Here is a 19,100-nt window from a genome sequence, read left to right as displayed (position 1 = left end):
CCACTGTGCTGCCTTTGTTTGGTGCAGCTGTGTGTGGCACAGCTCTCCAGAGTGTTGCCTCCTTTAACAACTGTGGGGATTCTAATCTAGCACTGGGTCAAAGTGAATGGACAGAAGTGATAAGGAAGGTGCCAGCCTTAATGCCATGGAAACCAGTCTTAGTAATGCATATTATATCCGTCTCAAATAGGAATTGTCTTTTATCTTATTTTGTTTAGTGGCTGACTAAGGAGAAGGCAGATGTTCACATACCTCCAGCAGCCAAACCAGAAGCAATTCTTATTCCCAGGGATGGGAAGATCTTTGGCTGCTAGCTAAGCTCATGTAGTATGCACCACAGAGCAAAGTTCTTACCTGATCCCGTGGTGGCAAAGAGAAGTTGATGCTGAGCACTGCTCTGAGACCAAAGAGGGAAGGCTTTCAACATTGCTTATGCTGGCTTTGGGTGAGATGAGATGCTGTCAGTGCCAATAGCAACCTCCCACGTGTATTGGGGATGTGAAAAAGAGGCTGGGACTGCAGAAAGACTGGCAGCTTGTCGAAATTTAATTTCTATGGTGGAGATGCAGGTCTAATACAAAGGCATATTAGGTTCAATTTATACTTTATTAGTAAAAATATTTAGCTTGAAATGCTCCTCTGAGTAATTTGTCATTTTACACTTGAGAATTGTCACCTTCATCATCACCTCTCCCCATGACTTATTTCTAGTGCTGCAGCAGCTGGTGCTTGTTGCTCTGTCATGGTGATACCCACATTGGGGTGGCATCAGGGCTTGCCAGGCTGTGGAGCTGCTGGAAAATACAGGGGCAGACGGCATATGGGGGTAAGATTCTGGTCTCAGATAGATGGATGGTAATATCAGTCCACCAGTGACAGAAATAGTAGTCTAAAAATCCTAACAGTGCTGCAGAGTGCTGGATGTATCATTTTAAGTGCCCTGGGAAGTGGAGGGAAGGGCAAAATTCCAAAGCCTCTTTGCCAGGCTAGATAATTGTAGAGTAAAATAGCAATGATTCAAGCAAATACAGTCTTCTTTACTTCTTTTCTAAGCAGTGTAAAAAATGTCCTGATCTAGAAAATATTATCATAAATATTGTTAATTTTCCACAACAAGTTGCTGCTTCTTGCCTGTCTGCAGTAATAATCCCTATATAAACCCCCAAACTGCAAATTTAGGTGCACTAAGACCTGTTGAGAAGAAGTGCCTTTTTTTTTTTTCTGGAACCTCACTGATTTCACTGCACAGGCAAAAAGTGCACTAAAAGGCAACAGCTGTGTCGTGATGCTATTCCTGCCATATGATGCCCAAATCTTTGTCTTGCACTAAGGCATTAGGAGGTAAAGAACAGTAAATTTCTGGTTTTAAATATCCTTAGTTTTCTCTTCCTGCATTTGATAAATGCTCATGCTTTGTGCTCTGCATGGCATAACCTAAAGTATGAATGTAGAAAATTCCTGTACTTTCCTGGGGTTTTCTTTTTTTAGTTTTAAATAACTTTTTAATAACTATGCCTTTTCAAATTGGCTGGCCTCACTGTGAGGGCAGACAGTGGGATGATGGATTTAGTCCACAAGTAAGTCTTCCTCTGGTTTTTGTCTGAGGAGCAGAAAAAAAAGACTAAATTCTTTCCTTTTCTTGCTAGTGGCTGGAGTGGTTGGTTGGAGCAGAAGTAATAAATCAATTAGGAAACAGCATCCCTTTCAATTTGAAGCTGTGCACATCAGCTTTGTATCCAGGCTTTTATATATTGTACAGCAATCTGTTGTGTCTGCAGCAAGTGGAAGCTCCAAAAATCAATGCATTAAGACTCGAGGGAGAAGAGCCTGACATTTGTATTAATCAAGGCTGTCTGAGTAGTTGGACAACGCTAACAAGCTCCCTAAAGCTCTGCTCCGACTGGGCTGTGTTGAAACCGGGGGACGTTTTCTGAGTGACAGCCTCCTCCTGCACTCGGGAATTTGTAGGGAAACGTCCCCCAGCGCTCGGAGGTACTGTCACCGGCTCACCTCCCTTCAGCTGCATCCCCCAGCCCCTTATCAGGAGAGCGGTGCATTTTGGAGCCAGACGGGCGATAGGGGAGGTGTCTGTGCCGGCTGTGATAAGGTGGTGCCAGCCCTGATTGCTGCTGTCACTGCGGCGTGTGCTGAGAGCGAGCACTCGCAGCAGGAGCTGAGCTGTGCCTCCCGATGTGCTCGGTGCCGGTGCAGCCACTGCAGAGTCACAGCCCAGCCCCTGAGGAGAGTGCTAACTTCATATGCCTTCATTCAAAGCTATTTTTACAGTCCTTTGCCTCATCCTGTGACTGGGTGTTTTTTTATTCCCTTGGGTCATCTTGATCTAATTATTCTCCAGGAAATGAGAGCCAATAAAAGAAAGCCTTTTGCTATGAGTACACGTGTATTTTAAAATGCAGATATTAAACATGTTCCCTGAGCAGAAATAAAAACCAGTCCAGCTTATGCAACCAATACCACAATTGGAGTGGCTGTTTCCACCCTTAAGTGTACCTAGTGTACCTGTAGCAAGTATCAGTAGATGGTGTTTAAGTTATACTTGCTACAGGTACACTAGTGTAAAAGGTACCGAAAAACCAGGTTGGGAAGAAAAGGAAAGGCTACTAAAGTAAGTTCATATATTCTAGTAACTATCCTCACCTGGGAAATGGTGTTGGTATAACCTGTCAGTATGGATTGCAATCTCAAATTCAACAGTTCTCCATACTAACTGCACAGTGGAGTTTCAGTCACGCTACTCTTCTCACTAACTTCACACGGGGGCAGCAAGGCATTGCTTTAGCAGTGGGAAACACAGTTTTGCCTGAGAAGTGACTTTGCTGGGATAAGTGGACAAGATGCAGGGATTTCAACTCCAAGGTGATTTATTTCTATGTTTAAAAACCTACAAGCAATAAAACAAACTGTTTTTAAACTAACCCTCTGCATGATCAGAATGAATTCCTTTATTTTGTGTTACCAGAAAGAGAAATCTCTTTTGTTGAATTGTACAAAAAGCAATAAAATCCATCTCTCGTGGTAAGCATGGCCTGACTTTTACATGCCAAGTCATCTAAACAATAGTACCATGATGATGAGTTCTAGCTGAAGACTTCAGGCTATGTTTAATTTACAATTCTAATGTTGTGGACACAACAGTAGAACCAAAGTAATTCCAGAATCCAGATTTTCAAGATTCCTGATATGGTTGCAAAATTGTTTGACAATAATGATGTAACAGTAGGTATGTGAGCTAAATGGAATGGGAAAGTACATATATGCCTGTTTGGCATCCAGGGCTGGGCAATGGAAAGCAGATAATCTCACTTGTGCCCAAGTGACAAGACTATCAAGAGTGAAACTGGAAATTCCAAAGGGGAAAAGAGGACAGTATCCATCTACCATCTAAACTTTATCACCAATGGGTCAAAAAGAAAGAGAATAGGAGTTGCTACCAGTTTTGTGTTCTCTCCCATATCAAGGGAATGTGACAAGCTACAACAGCATGGGTTGAAAATACCAAAGGGAAAACAAAACATCCGTAACGGTGAGAGCCACTTACACACCCACAGAAGCACATGGCAGCTTGGAGAGTCGTGTCACAGGGTTTTCCTTTTCCTAGCCCTAGGAGAGATTCCAACCAAAACAGACAGATACAGAATAAGGGTGAGAGATCTGTGTTCCTGTGTTATCTTGGAGAATTTCTAGGACAGACACCCAAAGGGGAGGATAGCAACTGTTGTTTCTTACTTATTGTTATGGTTTTCACTTAGTTGTCCTTTCTCCTCTTTCCTTCCTGTCCAGTGTGTGCTGGCACAGCCAACCCTGACAAATGTTTGTGGTACCTTGCTGTGAATGGCTCAGCAGCTCAGACTCAAGGTGGGGTGTCCTCATTTTCCCCTCTCTTGAACTGGGAGCTGTTCAGAATGAGATGTGCTTTTGTATTATCTATCTTTTCATGCCTTTCTTATTTCCATTGTCTTTTTTTGAAGTAGGAGCTGGTGTATTTGTGAAGAACTTCAGCACACGAGGCATGCCAGCCCTAGGAAAGCAAAGTACTGTGCTCTGAAAGCACAGAAATACTTTTGAAAAATTTCCATCTGGAGGGAGACTGTAATATGGAGAGAGACAGCTGGAGAGAGCGAGCAAAAATGCCCATGTTACAATAAGGAGCATGCCTGTCAATGCAGTGACTGGGTGAATTTACAAGGTAAGCAGATACCGGTGTTAGAGAGCCACTTAAACAGATGGTGGCCATTATCCCACAGCAGCTCTGCCTTCAAGGATCAGCATCCAGGCTGGACAGTGGCACAGGCAGCTGTGCCACAGCTCTGTGCCCGGGCATGCAGGGCTGCAGGTACTGCTCTCACACAGCCAGTGCCACAGCTGCATGTTGGCTCCTACAGATGCTGAAATGTGCTGTAGATGGACTCAGCCCCTACACTGCTGCACAGGCAGTTCACAGCTCAGAGTGTTAAAAATTACGTGGAAAAGGCACTTCACCTCTTTCAGACAACTAGCAGAAGTGCTTTTAAGTCTTATTTTCACTGCTCTAAGAGAAACAATTTTTCAGGACTAGCAGAACAGCAGGTGAGTTCTTCAAATTCCCAAAATAAAACATTTATTTGCTTTCCTGATATCATGCATTTGGCTGAAAAATGACAAAGAACATTTCTACTGATCCTAAGGCCTCAGAAAACTAAACCTGGTAGTAGTATTACAAATTCAGAGACTGGTAGGGAAAAAAAAAGAAAAAGAAAGGTTAAGCAGATAATAGAGATTTGTAGATTATGTGATCATTACTGAATACAGTAGGATTTTAAAATCTTTTCCCACTCCACCATCTATATGTTATTTTAATTATATCTAAAAGCTGCACTATGCTTAATTCGATGGGATATGATATGTTTGGTGTCCTACAAAATCTGTGATAGGTTTATTTTACATTGAAATAGATTGAACTAATATAATGAGATTGCTTGACATGAGAAAGCAAGTGAAAAAGTCACAGAGTAGGAAAGACTTGCTATATTTATGTGTTTCCACATATTTTGGTTCTGGATTTTTGTGTGCTTTTAAATTTAAATCACAGGGATATTACCTGATCAGCTTGTAAAGACAGTGAAAAAACCACCCCAAACTCCACTAATTAGTCTATTGCTAAACAGGATCTAAAGCATTTTGCAAAGTGCCAAATGTTTTAAGTTTCACAAAAGCATAATGAGGTACACTATTATCTCTGCTGTTATCCAGGCAAGTTGAGACAAATCCTGAGCTTGAATATATAAAGTACCTGCTACAGATAATCTCTGCAGGGAATCTGGTGCTGGTATTTTGTTATGATCAGGACTCCTAACTTGGAGTGCAGATTAGATTAGATAGTCTGCTTTTCACCTCTCTTCTCATAGTCTGGTTTTGCTATTGAAAGAGAGCCACCTTACTGAGTATCAGTGAACCATCAACTCAAAGGATGGGACTGGGAAAGTATTTTGCTTGCCACGTATAAAAGAGTCAAGAAGCTGCTTTTCTTATTATGAAAATGTGTGTCTAACCCAGATTTAAGGAAAATGATCTCGTAGGAAGACCTCTGTGAATGTAGGCATTTAACAGCTGCTGTGCTGTCACTTGTGGCTGCCAGACATCCAAAGACAGGTCACTGGCAGGAGCTCATGGTTCTAATTCCTTTCCCAGGCAATCCCCTTCCCTCCCTGTGGCCCATTGCTGATGGGGCAATGGGTGCTGTGGGGGACACGGGCTGAGTGTATGAAATCTGTTACTGTCCAGGACTGTCTGTGGTGGGCTCCTCGTGCTGGAGCTGACAGCTCTGGGGAGCTGCTACTCAGGATTTGAGATGGAGCATCTCAGACCTCATCAGTCGAATCACTGCAAGTTTCTTCTCATTCACCCAGCTGGGCTGATTGGGTGATGTAAAACCTGTGGTGCTGCCGCCCCATTTCCATCTTGGTAAGTGCAAACTTTTCCAAAGGTTAGCTGCTCCGGATAACTAATCCTCTCTGAGGTAAGTACGACATGAGGTGTGTGGGACCACCTCTGCACCCTGCCCTTGCAGCAGCACAGCTCCGGCCATGGGCTGAGCTGCAGAAGGGCCACGGCTGGAAAAGAACTCCCTGGGGGCAGCAGCAAAGCTGAAGGGGCAGAATGCATTTACCTGGTCCCGAATTTGACCAGAATCTGGTGCTCCACAGCAGCAGTTCAGTGAAAGCCCGTAGCTGTCAAACACTGGCTGAAATGAGAACAAAAGAGGGGATCAAGATGGAGGGAGAAGGGAATAACTAAATTGAAGAAAAGCTTGAAAGAATGAGAGAAATACACAACGCTTTGCAGTCACCTTCCTCCCAGTGATCTGCCTTTACAGCGGAATTTAGAACCACTGCCACTTATCAGAGCTTCCGTGTTTGTGCCTTTTTCTTAAAAGAAGTACTTTTTTACTTGATGCAATGCATTGTAAGCCAGAGTTGTGGTTGGTGTCACGACAGCTGTCTCACAGGGAACGAGAAACCACAGACTTTATTGACACTTCAGCAGCTGAAGGTGCATCCTCGTGCCCAGCCTCCGGCTGCCACTGACTTTTAACAAGCCGTGAGGCAGGTACACGTTGCCGGGCTGTTTCGGGTGCCGGTGCCCGGCGGGACGGCGGCTGCTGCCCCCCGCGCTCCGGCCACTGCCGCCACCGCCGCCCGCGCGCTGGTACCGCCCCGTCGGGCGGGGCGGGGCGGGCGCATGCGCGCTGCACCGCCCCCACCGCCTTTAAGTGCGGGCGCGGCGCCCCCCGCGCCGAGCGGGCGCGGCGCCGGACGGGGCGCACCGGGAGCAGCGCGGTGCGGGCTCGGCGCGCCCGACCCGCTCCGTCCGTGGGAGGATCGCGGGCTCCCGCCGTCCCTCGCCCATGGGCGCGGAGGAGGGCGCGGGCCGGGTGGGGGCGGCGACGCGGCGGGGAGCGAGAGCGGAGTAGCGGCGCCCCCGGCTCCGCCGGTGCGCCCCGGGCGGCGGCTCCGCACCCTGCGGGCCGGCCCCGGGCATGCGGCGGCGGCGGGACCCGCGGCCAGAGTCCCCGCAGCGCGGCGGCTGCCTGCCCCGGGGGGCCGGGCGGCGCTGCCCCGGCGCGGGGGGGCCCTGACGGAGCGGCCGCCCCCCCGGCGGCGCCATGCGGGGCTGGCTGCTGCTGGCGGCGCTGGGCTGGCTGCTGCCGGCGGGGGCCGCGGCCAGCGGCGAGTACTGCCACGGCTGGCTGGACGGGCAGGGCGGCTGGCGGGACGGCTTCCAGTGCCCCGAGCGCTTCGACGGCGGCGACGCCACCATCTGCTGCGGCAGCTGCGCGCTCCGGTACTGCTGCTCCAGCGCCGAGGCGCGCCTCGACCAGGGCGCCTGCGACAACGACCGGCGGCAGGGCGGCGGCGAGCCGGGCCGCCCCGGCAAGGACGGCCCCGACGGCGCGGCAGGTGAGGCGGCCCTGGCTCGGCGAGGATGGCCCCGCGGTGTCTCCGGCTCGGCGGCTCCGCGGGAGCCGTCGCGGGTTTGCGGCGATCTTCTTGCCCGCCCCTTCCCCCCTTGCCGCCGGTTCCCCTCCATCGAGTCGTGGGGCAGCACGGACGGAGCCGGCATGGCCGGGCTCTTACACGGGGAGGAGTGCCCAGCTGAAGGCCTGCCTTTCCCGCCCTTGCTGCTGGAAATCCCAGCCACGTCTCTGTCAGAGCAGGTGACACCACCCCCCCGAGTCCCGGGCCAGCCGTCTCGGCCTGGCACGGCTCTGCCGCCACTTTGAACGGGCTCCTCAGCCGTGGCTGAGCTCCCTATTGAAAAGGCAAGGAAAAATGAGACAACCCCCATGAACAGATCAGAAAAAGTAACAGGATATTTCAAAAGGACTCTGGCTGGTCCCCACTGTAATTGTGTATGTTCTTTCAGCTCTGATATCCCCACTTAGGACTGGTTTTACAAGATTGAATTTCAAGGATAAACTCAAGCCTTTCTACTGCTGTTTAAAAAAGCCCCGGTGGCTCCCCAGCACCCTTGCTGCCATCCACACGTGCTGAGTGCGGGAGAAGTAGCCTGAAGTGATGTTATAATTAGGACAGATTTACTCCTGGAAAACTTGCACATTACAGTATGGAGCAAGTGTGTGCACCTGCTCAAGAGCTGCTGTAGCGCCAAGTGCAGAAGTGGAGATGATGTTTTACAGCCTTTTGTTTAAAAGTACTAAAGTGATGGAAGAGAAGTGGCCTTTTGGTTATAACTCGCTTCATCTAATCAGCTGTGCCAGGAAGTATTCTGACTTGAGCAGACAGATAACCCCCCCACCCTTGCAGTTCTGAGAACAATGCATTTTTGTAACAATTTTTTTATTTAAAATTTATTGCTTTGCAGGTTTGGGAGCCATTGCCCTGTGCTGGCACTGATTAACTTGCAGGTCATTAGCAGTGGCTGCCTTAGCAGGGTCAGACAGGGTCAAGCAGGGATCCGTAGCCCTGCCTGAGTCTTGGAGCTGCCAGGTTTTGGTGGAAATGATGAACTCCAGGCATGTTGCTGAGAGCATTCACAAGCACTGAAGGGAGACACCTTCCCTTTGTTATTTGTGGATATATCCATACAGATTTATTACTGAGACAGAGAAAAAAGCTTTTTCCCTGGGACTGCAGAATGGATTATCTCAGTTGGATAGAGTATGGCTCTTGTATAACACCATTGTGGGTCTGATCCCTGTATGGGCCATTCACTTAAGAGTTGCTCTCAATGATTTTATGTGTCCTTTCCAACTCAGGTGTATTCTGTGAAATCTGTACATGTAGCCCAGATTCTTCCAAGGATGTTGCTTACCATCCTTGGTGGCTCCTGATTCCACCAATGAGCATCATCCATACTTTCTGCTCCTACCCCTTGCCCACCCGCAGTCCTCCTGCCCTGATGTCCCATTATTAGGCCTCACAAGGAGGAATGCTGCCCCTTTGGAGCATGGTGCTGTCTCTGCACTGCCTGCTCTGTGGTGTCTCCCTAAACCTGGGGCTGAAGTGCAGAGCAGGTGGACATTCATCCCCAGGGTTGTGGGGTGCCAGAGGCCCTGTGACTACTCTCTGGTCACTGCCTGCTGTCACCCTGCCCCAGTGGGCTGACAACAGCCAGAGTTGGCTGGTGATGGAGAGGGATGTCGTGTGGCACCAGGGTTTCACTACGCCGTGATCCTGAGCCCTCAGCAGGGATCCTGCCCCAAAATGTCTCCTAAGGCACTGTTGGAAACCAGCTGTATCTTGCCTTATTGTTCTAGTAGGACATATTGGAGACATCATTTGATGAATGTGGAGCAGTGGTTGCTGTGAACTAGACCATCACCAACAGGAGAGAAATAAAAGCCAATAGAAGCCAAGGGTTTAACAGCCCTTTTCATCATTCTGGTATAAAATGCTGTGCTTGTATTGACCTGTGCTGGGAGGAAGTGGGCTCTGCTTGGATGAGGGGGGATTGCTGAGGTTTGTCCTTGGCCCGTGGTGACAATGTTTTCCTTGCTGTTGCAGTGCCCATCTACGTGCCGTTCCTTATTGTGGGATCTGTATTTGTCGCCTTCATCATCCTGGGGTCACTGGTGGCAGCTTGCTGCTGCAGGTGCCTGCGGCCCAAGCAGGAGCCCCAGCAGAGCCGAGCCCCTGCGGGCACCCGACTGATGGAGACGATCCCCATGATCCCAAGTGCCAGCACCTCCCGGGGCTCCTCCTCCCGCCAGTCGAGCACGGCTGCCAGCTCCAGCTCCAGCGCCAACTCGGGGGCCAGAGCTCCACCGACGAGGTCCCAGACCAACTGCTGCCTGCCAGAAGGGACCATGAATAATGTCTACGTCAACATGCCCACGAACTTCTCGGTGCTGAACTGCCAGCAGGCCACGCAGATCGTGCCGCACCAGGGCCAGTACCTGCACCCGCAGTACGTGGGCTACGCCATGCAGCACGACCCCATGCCGCTGACCCCGGTACCCCCCTTCCTGGATGGCCTGCAGAGCGGCTACAGGCAGATCCAGTCTCCCTTCCCACACACCAACAGCGAGCAGAAGATGTACCCGGCTGTGACTGTGTAACGCTGATGCCCTCCCCTCCCCATCCCCACCCAGCCAATTTTAATATCTGAACTGAACGGAGGAGAAATGCTTCCTTGGAACAAAGCTTCCAGAACACCACTTGTAAATAATTTTGAAAGGCTCATGCATGTCAGACAGTGTTTATAAACCATTTATTTTCATCGGGGTCTGTTGCCAGGAACTGTAAGGATGATATCTCGGAATTAACGTTGCCAGATACGCTCTCATTCCAGCGCGTGATTTACGGCAGCGAAGGATTACGCTGGAAATGCATATGTATTTCAGATCACTGTGCTCATGAGATAAATGTTGGAGCCGTAAAGTGCCCTTCAGGTATGACATGGTCACAAGTATTTGCCTAATTAATTCTAGAAAGAGTTTTGTTCCACTGTACAAGACGGCAGTACTTCAGAAACCTCTCTGCTTCCAGCTCTGTAATGATGTTTCCCGTTACTTTACAGACAATCACAACTGAGAGCCGAGCAGTGCAATCCCTGTGTGCCCAGCCACCATGGCTTCTTACACACACCCACTTTGGGCTGAAATGCCACCAGAAGCTCGGTCTTGCAAAGACCAATTTTCCTTGTATTTTGTAGGAATTGGAAGAGTGAATTATTCTGCTCTCCTTTACAGTGCACTTGAAACCCTTCTTGATTTGGTTTTGTGTCAAGATCAGGACCCAGTAGTGGTTTGCACAGACTTTATCTTTGTGAATGTTTTACTAAAACCAGGGTATGAGGTGCTTGCTCTTTGTGACACTCAGCAAAGCTCTTGGTACAGCTGGCAGTGTCTGAACTGAACCTGCCTTGGCAGAGGGAGGTCAGACTGTGATTCCAAACATGCCTGATTTAACCTCACTTCCCATGAAACAGGAAACCCGTGTGAATGCCCGCGAAGGTGTCAGCCCCAAAGCCTGCTTGCATTGGAGTCTGCCTGTAGGAAAATGGAGTTTATCTTGTCCCCATGAGCCCATTCTGAATCCCCTCTCCCACTGCATGGGAGTGGGAGAGGGTTAAACAAAGCCGAGTTGGGATGTGAATGGGTTGGTGGAGGTTTGAAATCCATCCTCTTTTTCTTCTTTACCCGTGGCAGGAGACTACGGAGGCACAGCTGTATTTAAAAATAAGAAAAAGGCTCAACCAAGGGACAAAGGTGCTTGTGGTGTCACAAGGGTCATGGAGGTAGTGAGATGCAGACAGGAGGGACACTTTACACTGGAGCTCTTGGCTCTGTCCTGCTTTGCTTCATCTCTCTCTGAAAACACCTCTCCAGGTTGAAGAGGCAACAAACAGTCAGATCATTCTAATTATATCACCCCAAATGCAGCAAAGTAAGGCTGGTTTTGTCTCTTAAAAAATGTAGCCTCTGCATCTCCATCCATTTGCTCCTCAGCCAAAACAGTGCAGCAGAAGACTTGAGGCCCTGTACAAAACCCAAGCAATTACTGTAGCCAGACCAGTGATGACAAAAGGTTTCTTATTGTCTGATACTGTATCAATATGTAGCAATAACTGTGATGCTATGTTTTGTATGCCTGTTTTTTAAATGACACAGAAGGTGCAGATGCCTTGCCAAACCCAATGGTTTACTCATAAACGCGCCACACACAGGCAGTCTGCAGCAGGCAGCCATGGTTTGGCCACTGGCACGGGGAAATGAATAGGTAATTTATCCCAGATCTGTTGTTCCTGGCTGTGATCTCCCAGTCAGTGTGCAGGATCTGGACAGAAAGATTGGTTTGTGAGGCCTGGCTTCCTCTCCAGCCAGGCTGGGTGTCTTTGGGAAGCGGCGCCTGGCTGCAGGCAATGTTGGATGCTGCACAACTCGGTGCTCGGGGATCTTCAGGGCAGTGGGTGCTCCAGAGCTGGGTGCTGCCAGGCTCCTGAAGGACCCCCTGCACTCTCTGGTCTCTGGGGGTGTAGGTTTCCACCTGCCCACGTTGCAGTGGGGTCACACAGAGCTGGCATCAGGCACAGGGGCAGCTCTGTGTGCTTCCCTGGGAGCAGGAGGTGCTTGGCCCTGGGTGAGCCCTGGTCCTGTGCTCCTGACCGTGCCCAGCTGTGAACCAAGTCAGCTTCCCTCCACTGCCTGCCTTGCACAGGCCCTGGCAAGGACACCTCCTCTGACCTACGGAATTCAGGTGAATCTTTGTATATTGTTTACTTGTTTAAAAAAAAAAAAAAGAATAAGTTAAATTTAAGTCTGTAGAAATTAATTTACAGCTGAAGGCAGAGAAACCCGAGCTCTAATAAAAGGAATTTTGTGAGATGTGGCTTTTTTTTAATGTCATGTACAATAATGTAAAACCAATGTTACCATTTGATATAGCTTTTAAATCTCTGAAAGAGCACTTGCTTTAAAGTGTTTCTTACAACTGAAGAAAAAAGCCCCCTTTGTTTCTTAATAAATACTTTATGGTGTGACTTTGGTTTGGTTTGCTTTGTCATAGGGTTAATTCTTTAGTTAATGCTTTGCTTTCCTGTGTCTCCAAAAGAACATCTGACCAGCCCCCCTCCAGAATGGCAAAACCAAAAGTTTGAATTTTTGCTGTGTTCTTAAAGAATAACAGTAAATCCAGTAACTTACATGTCTGATGCCATGGGGCATGTGAGGGGATGTGTTTGGGGAGAAGGGGTGCAGGGAGATGGCATCTGAGCATCAGCTGAGTTGGGGATCCCTCACCTCTCGGGTGGCTGGGGAGGAGTGGTGGGAGCAGGATGGGCCAGAGCCTGTGGGCTTATCAAGTTCCCTCTTGTCAAAGAATGCCAAATACTCTGCATCAAATGGCATTTTCTGAGAATTTTGGTTTCAGTTGGATTCACAGTTACCAGCTGAGCATTTATTTTGAGTGTGTAACTCTCAGTAAGTGGCTGTGCTGTCCCCACTGTCCTCTGCATGGGGACCCTTCTTGCTAGAGCAAACTCTGTCCTCAGAAGTGAGACCAGAACCAAAGCCTCGTAGTGCCAGGAGCCATAGGTCAGTCTGGGACAAGGCCACTTTCCTTTCCTGGTGTTTGCTCCCTCTTGCTGCTGGAGATGCTGGCATTGCACTCTGAGAAGGTGGGTGGCTGGAGGAGCCTAAAGGGCATGGAGGGGAAATTGGGTGATTGTTGGATCTGCATGTTTATGACTCAAAAAAGTAGGGAAGAACAGTCTGGGAAGAACAGCGCCTTGGTCAGGCTCTACACAGCACATTCCAAAATGCCACAGCTTCCTGGTGTCTGGGGGAGGTGAGGTAGCAAGGCTGGCAGGGAAGGAGGGGGTCAGCCATGGCTCAGAGCAGATGTGCTGAGGTGATGAGTCCTGCGCAGCAGGGCAGGCCAACAACTTGTGTTGAAGCTTTTTCTTGTGTTTTTATCTGCAGAGTTGCTTCGCCCTTGGCAGATGTTTTCTTTTTGTGCCGTGCCGGAGTTGGTGTGCACAGCAGGCAGTGGTGAGGGTGGGGAAATGTGGGAACTCAGCACATCGTTCCCGATGTCCAGAGATGCCAGGAGAACCCTTGGGGGTCTCGGAAACCCTGGAATGTTGCCAAGAGTGCTTGGTGGCTTGATTTTGATCCATCCACAGAAGTGACAGCAGTTTGAAGACTTGAGAATCACTTTAGAGTGAAAGGTGTAAAAGGGACACATTTATAGAGTGAAATATAAACTTTAAGGTTTTTAGTACAGGAGGGTTATGGAGACAAGATGGAGGGATCAGGGCGTGTCTCGTCCTTCTTCTTTCTTCTTCTTGTCTTCCATCTCCTGTGGTGATGTTGGCACTTAGAGATTGGTTTATGGTGAAAGTGCACTTGCCAACATGGGTGAAAAGTATTGGAAAATAAAGGTAAATATCATGTACGTAGATTTTAGTATAAAAAGACATGACCGCCCCGTAGGTGGTCACGAGTGCCCTTGGCTGCCTTGCAGGTCAGACCTCTGTTGGGCAGAAAGAAAATTTTGTAGATAAGAAATAATAAACAATCTGAAGACCGAAAAGCTGAAGAGTCCAGACTCGTCCTTTGAATCGCGTGCCACCCAAGAACCACCCTACCCGTGTCCGGGCAGAGACAGACAGCCGGACCCAACAGGGAAAAGCCAGCAAACCCCCCACAGGCTGGGCTGGTGCTGCTTGGCCCTGAGCGCACCAGGCTGGTGGTGTCCTCACAAAGGGACCTCTGGGCACAGTGGTGCCCTGAAGTGGCTGTAGGCAATCCTGGGCCCAAAATCCTGTGCCCAAACCACTGAGCCACGCAGAGAAGAGCAGGAAAGCATCGCCAGTGACAGGATCCCCTCCCAGCACACACGTGGAGAAACACTCTGGAATGTCTCCCCTGTGAGCTGGGCACGGCAGGGGACAGAGCCCCTTAGCAGGGGCTTCTGTGGCCCTGTACAGCTGCCACCAGCTGTGCCACGGTCATCAGGGGACAGTGGAGGTTGTGCAATTCAGGGCCAGTGCTCACATGTGGCCCACGATGCCCAAGGGGAGCAAGCCAGGGAGCAGGTCTCAGCTCAGCACATTAACCTCAGCACCTCCCTTGCAAAATGTCTCATTTGCTGCTCACTTTTGATCTTCCTGGAGCTCTCCTCCCTCCAGATTTTCTGCTTTTCTACTCTTTTCCTCCCACTGAAGTTATTACTAAATATTATTCCCTACATGTATTCCCTTCTATTTTTCCAAGCTGAATCTCATTTTATTGTTTCCTCCTCATATTTCCTGCTTCTCAGTAGGTCCCTTTGTAATATTTCTCTGTCCTCGGTGGGGTTTGCAGCATTTTCCCGCCCAGGATCACTTGCAAATGGACTGAACAAATCACATAAACCTGTGCCATCCTTTCTCCCCTTCCCCATCTACACTGAGTGGAGCCAGTTCCATGAGATCCTGGCCATCCTGGAGGCTCAGTGTCCCCTGTCCCATAGGAGAGCATTTAATCCTTGTGACAGTATTTCTGTGCCACCTGAATGGGCAGGTAACAGCAGTCACTGGTGCTGTAACAGCCTCCCTCGCCTCAGCAATGGGGATAAGCCCATTGTGCTGGGTTGTGTGCCACAGAACACCACTGTGGGCTCCAGTGAGAAGGCCTCAGGTGAGCCAGGCACTGTGGTGTGGCTGCTCTGCATCAAACACTACAGAGTGCTGGCCTGTCTGCAGCAAGCCCTGGAGGTGTGGGTGGCACAGGCCGTGTCTCAGCAGCCTGGGGTGTGCCAGTTCCCCCATCTCCTGGGGGACACAGCTTCCCCCCAGCCCATCCCTGGGAAGCCACTGGCACAGGGATGGATTTTCTCCTCCTGCTGCAGAATTCCCCCTTCCTGTGCCAACACTTACTGGTTTTGTGATTTGCTCACAGAAATGATGTCTTAATTTGTCCTTTATACCTGGAAAATCCCAGTACACTGACCCGAGATGCAAGTGAGCATCATGACCTGATCCCAGGCCTTTTTCACCTGGCTAGTGACCCTGCATCTCTCACCTTCTCCAGATTCTCCATGCTGGCTTGTTTGCAATGTTTTCCCTGGCCCTCATGTCATTTCCATCTCCTGCTTGTCCCTGCTGAGCCAGACCTCTTGTGGGGGCAGCTGGGGTGGATGGGAACACCTCTGCCCATCTAGTTCATGGGCAGAGGCACAACTTCATTTGGAAAACACCTTCCCACTTGACATCAAAGGTGACATCTTCCAAATACTGAGAGCAAGGCAGCAAACATTCCACTAGGCATGGCTGAGAAGTTGCTAAGTGTGCAAGAGGCCAAGTATCCTCTTACTCCCTGATTTTCATTAGAAGAGGGGAGACAAACCTCTCTGGAGTGTAACATGAGTCACAGCTCTCAGATTCCAAGTGCCTCCAGCATTGTACTGGCTGCTGTCTTTGTCAAAAGAAAGTTAGTTTGCTTTATTTTTAATATTAATCAATTTCAGTGGCTATTTCTGATGAGATGAAGCCATGCAGGTAACAACTCAAAGCAGTCACTTTCTGCACTGGGCACATCCAGCTCACCAAGGACACATGTTCCTTTCTGTTTGCATTGTCCATAACACATCAGGAAATATGAAAGAAAACTCACCTGAAACCTTGAAATCTTGTCTGCCATCACTGCCATCTTGTCACTGCTGTTGCAGTGACACCGTTTAGGCTTATAATAGCAAAAAGAGATTTCAAACATTCAAGAAAGAATAGCTGTAACATTTTTCTCCTAAACGTGATAATCCTTTACTTTCAAGTAAATAGTCTCTCATTGCTAGTTATCAGTCCTCCAAAAAACCTCCAGCAAAATCAAGGCAAACAGTGATGAATCAAGCTGAAAAATGTTTAATTCAACAGGTAAGTTGCTTTCCATCAAACCTTCCTCATGTTTAGTGCTGAACCAGCTCAGGGCACGGCCCACCCTGGTTTGCCTCTCTAGGTTAATTTGAAAAAAAAATATAGCAAGAAGGCACTACTTTGGATCCTATCACTGCTATTAAGCCAGGGCAAGTGAGCATCATGTCAGAAAACAGTAATAATGTAGTGTGCAGGGATAGAATGCAAGAAAATAAATATAGTGCAGAAGGTAGTCTCACACCTGAGGAGTTGCAGCTGTACTAACCACCAAAGATTAGGAACAGGCCACAGCTGTGTCCAATAATGATGAGAGCTACAGAAGAGTGGGTTAGCTGGGTGAGAAGAGAGTTGGAGTTTGTTGGTTGTGCTGTGAAGAAGAAGGAGTCAGTGCTGTGAGGAGTTGTCCACGAGAAATCACCAAAAAGGTATGAAACTTTTGCAATAAGATGACAACAATGCAGCAATAAACTAAAAATACTTCTCTATCTCCCTTCCAAGATATAGAGTAGCTTCACAGGATTATAAAAAATTGGCTGTATTGGAGGAGACCCTAAAGATAGTCTAGTTCTCAGTGTACCATCCAGCCTGGCCTTGAACACCTCCAGGGGTGGGCTACTTAAATTTCCTTCCATCAGGTTTAGGAAGAGCTTTGAAAGCTGATGGGGACAACGTGGTAGTGTTTGATTCTTCTGGGTGCAGAGCCCAGTTTAGCTGGGCCACAAACTTCCCAGAGCTTGCTGGTGCTGCAGCAGGTCTGACTTGTTGCAGGACAAGATGAGGATGTTGGTGTGTTGTGCAGTCTCTGCTATGATTCAGTACCCAAATGGTAAATATTGGCTTATGCAGCTGCTAATTCCCTCAATGTTTGCTTTTGAGAGACAGAATCCTATTGACTTCACACAATCAGACAGTCTATGCATGATTGTAAATATCTCATTATGGGGGGAAAAATAATTCTAATTTACATTGCTGCAAACCAAAAGCAACTGCTGTAGATTTACTGAGCAGTCAGAATCAGGCTCTCAGTTTAACAGCTGAAGCTGAAGCCCACCCTCACTGTGGATAGGCAAATGCACACAGTCATTGCACAGGATTTAGTCAGCTGTATGAGAGCAGTAGGCAGCTCAAGTTCTGATACCTGGCACATCCAAATGAGCTGGCACTAGGATCACACTGGGGTTTTTCATGGACTAAGGCATGTTTTCAGGAGCTTACAGGCAGTTCATTCCACAGTGTGGAGAAAGGAAGGAGTGAGATGGAGCAGCACAGTTACAAACCCAGCACAATATACAAACTCAGAATCCCTTTTCTCCTGAGGGACTGGGGTGGGGGTGCTCCTGCTGCCTGTACTCGATACCAGCAGCTCCACAGGACCAACAAAGCAGTCTTGGTTTACTGTGACAGCTGTGCTGCACATTTTTGATGAGGCTGTAGGCCAGTGCCAGCTGAGCCATCAGACAAGGTGGCTGTGAGAGCTGAGGCTCCCAGACTCGCCACTGCAGGATTTAAGTGCCAATCTGCCCTGAAAGGTTGGAGCTTCTCCACTCGAGGGCTGCTTTGTGTGACCCAGGAAGCTCTGCCCTCACCACTCTGACATGGCACCCTCACAGGGACAGCACCAAACACCAAGGGAAATACAGAGGGGAACCATGACCACCTCTTCGACTGTCACCCCACTGTCCTTAGAGAGTCATGGCAAGAAAAATGCAACATGAGCTCCCTCCCTTCAAGCTTCCTCATGGTGACTGTCCTGGCTGGGCATGGCCACTGCAGCAAGGTCTCACCAGCACTGTTCATCATTCCCTTACCTGGGACACAGCCCACTCCTCATCTGCCCTTGAGCTCCTTGCTCAGTGTGGACAGCCAAAAACCAGCTGTGTCTTTCAGGGGTTTCTAAAGCCTTGTTTCTCTGCAGTCCTGTATTTCTGCTGAGGAGGGAACTCACTGCTCCTTCCAGGTTTCTGAGGACTTGCTGCACCCCAAATGCTGAGGGAACTCAAAGAGGCACGGGGCTGTGCTGGCGGGAGTGCTGGTCACCGGGTACTGCCACAGCAGCACTCACTAAAAGGGATTATGTTTCTGAAATCTTCTTGCTTAACATTCCTCAGCCAGACCTTTCTCAGTTACACTTCTATTTTTTAATGCTCCCATTTCAGACTTGAGCATTAATCTACAGGTTTAGGGACTTTGATTCCTCTTTGTTCTGGTATGAGGCACTGAAGACTGCCGTCAACAGACTTAGCAGCTGCTCCGAATATTTGGCTCTGGGACCTGAGCACTAGGCTCTCTCACAGCCTTGCCTGTCAGACTGTTAGAGGGAAAGTCTCTGAGGTGATTAGTCAACTAATATATCTAATAAGGGATTTAAGCAGCAATCCATTATGTTTAACAATTCTGAGAATCATTTCCCTTTTAGTGTGCTGTACAAGAGATGACAGTGCAGGGAGCAGTTGGCTGAGCATCCAGTTCTCCCACCACCAACTGAATAAGGCTTACTTAAGTTTATCATCAATTTTACTTTGGCATAATTGATTGGCCAGATGTGTGAGAAGCTTTTACAAACAGCACAGTTCCTGCTGCTACATGCTTGCAGGCTGGGCTGCAGCGATGCAGGCCCAGGGAAGGAGCAGGCACTTACTCCAGCAAAACAGGGATACACAAGTTCATCACTCTCTTTTAATTTCCCTGCAAAGGAAAAGCAGATACTGGTCTGGCTTTTGGGGTGA

At 48.8% G+C, this 19,100-nt stretch overlaps 1 protein-coding gene across 1 annotated transcript; it reads left to right on the top strand.

The window, feature by feature from the left end:
* Window positions 1–6,745: 6,745 nt before the first annotated feature.
* SHISA2 (shisa family member 2) lies at window positions 6,746–12,501 on the top strand. Its single transcript, XM_071434044.1, has 2 exons — window positions 6,746–7,457; window positions 9,525–12,501. Exons 1-2 carry the CDS (start codon window positions 7,163–7,165, stop codon window positions 10,076–10,078), a joined length of 849 nt encoding a protein of 282 aa, XP_071290145.1. The 5' UTR covers window positions 6,746–7,162; the 3' UTR covers window positions 10,079–12,501.
* The last annotated feature ends 6,599 nt before the right edge of the window (window positions 12,502–19,100 follow it).

Source organism: Agelaius tricolor, unplaced genomic scaffold (assembly GCF_023055355.1).
Source record: "Agelaius tricolor isolate 1412-34295 unplaced genomic scaffold, bAgeTri1.0.p SCAF_9, whole genome shotgun sequence".
Lineage (NCBI taxonomy): Eukaryota > Metazoa > Chordata > Aves > Passeriformes > Icteridae > Agelaius > Agelaius tricolor.
The sequence above is the reverse complement of the archived record's forward strand: the minus strand, read 5'-3'. Positions and strand labels throughout refer to the sequence as shown.

Bases quoted from the DNA above. Each gene is read 5' to 3' on its own strand.
- SHISA2 (XM_071434044.1), top strand. From the start codon at position 7,163: ATGCGGGGCTGGCTGCTGCTGGCGGCGCTGGGCTGGCTGCTGCCGGCG. The intron at 7,458-9,524 runs GTGAGGCGGCCC...TTGCTGTTGCAG, and splicing joins CGGCCCCGACGGCGCGGCAG to TGCCCATCTACGTGCCGTTC.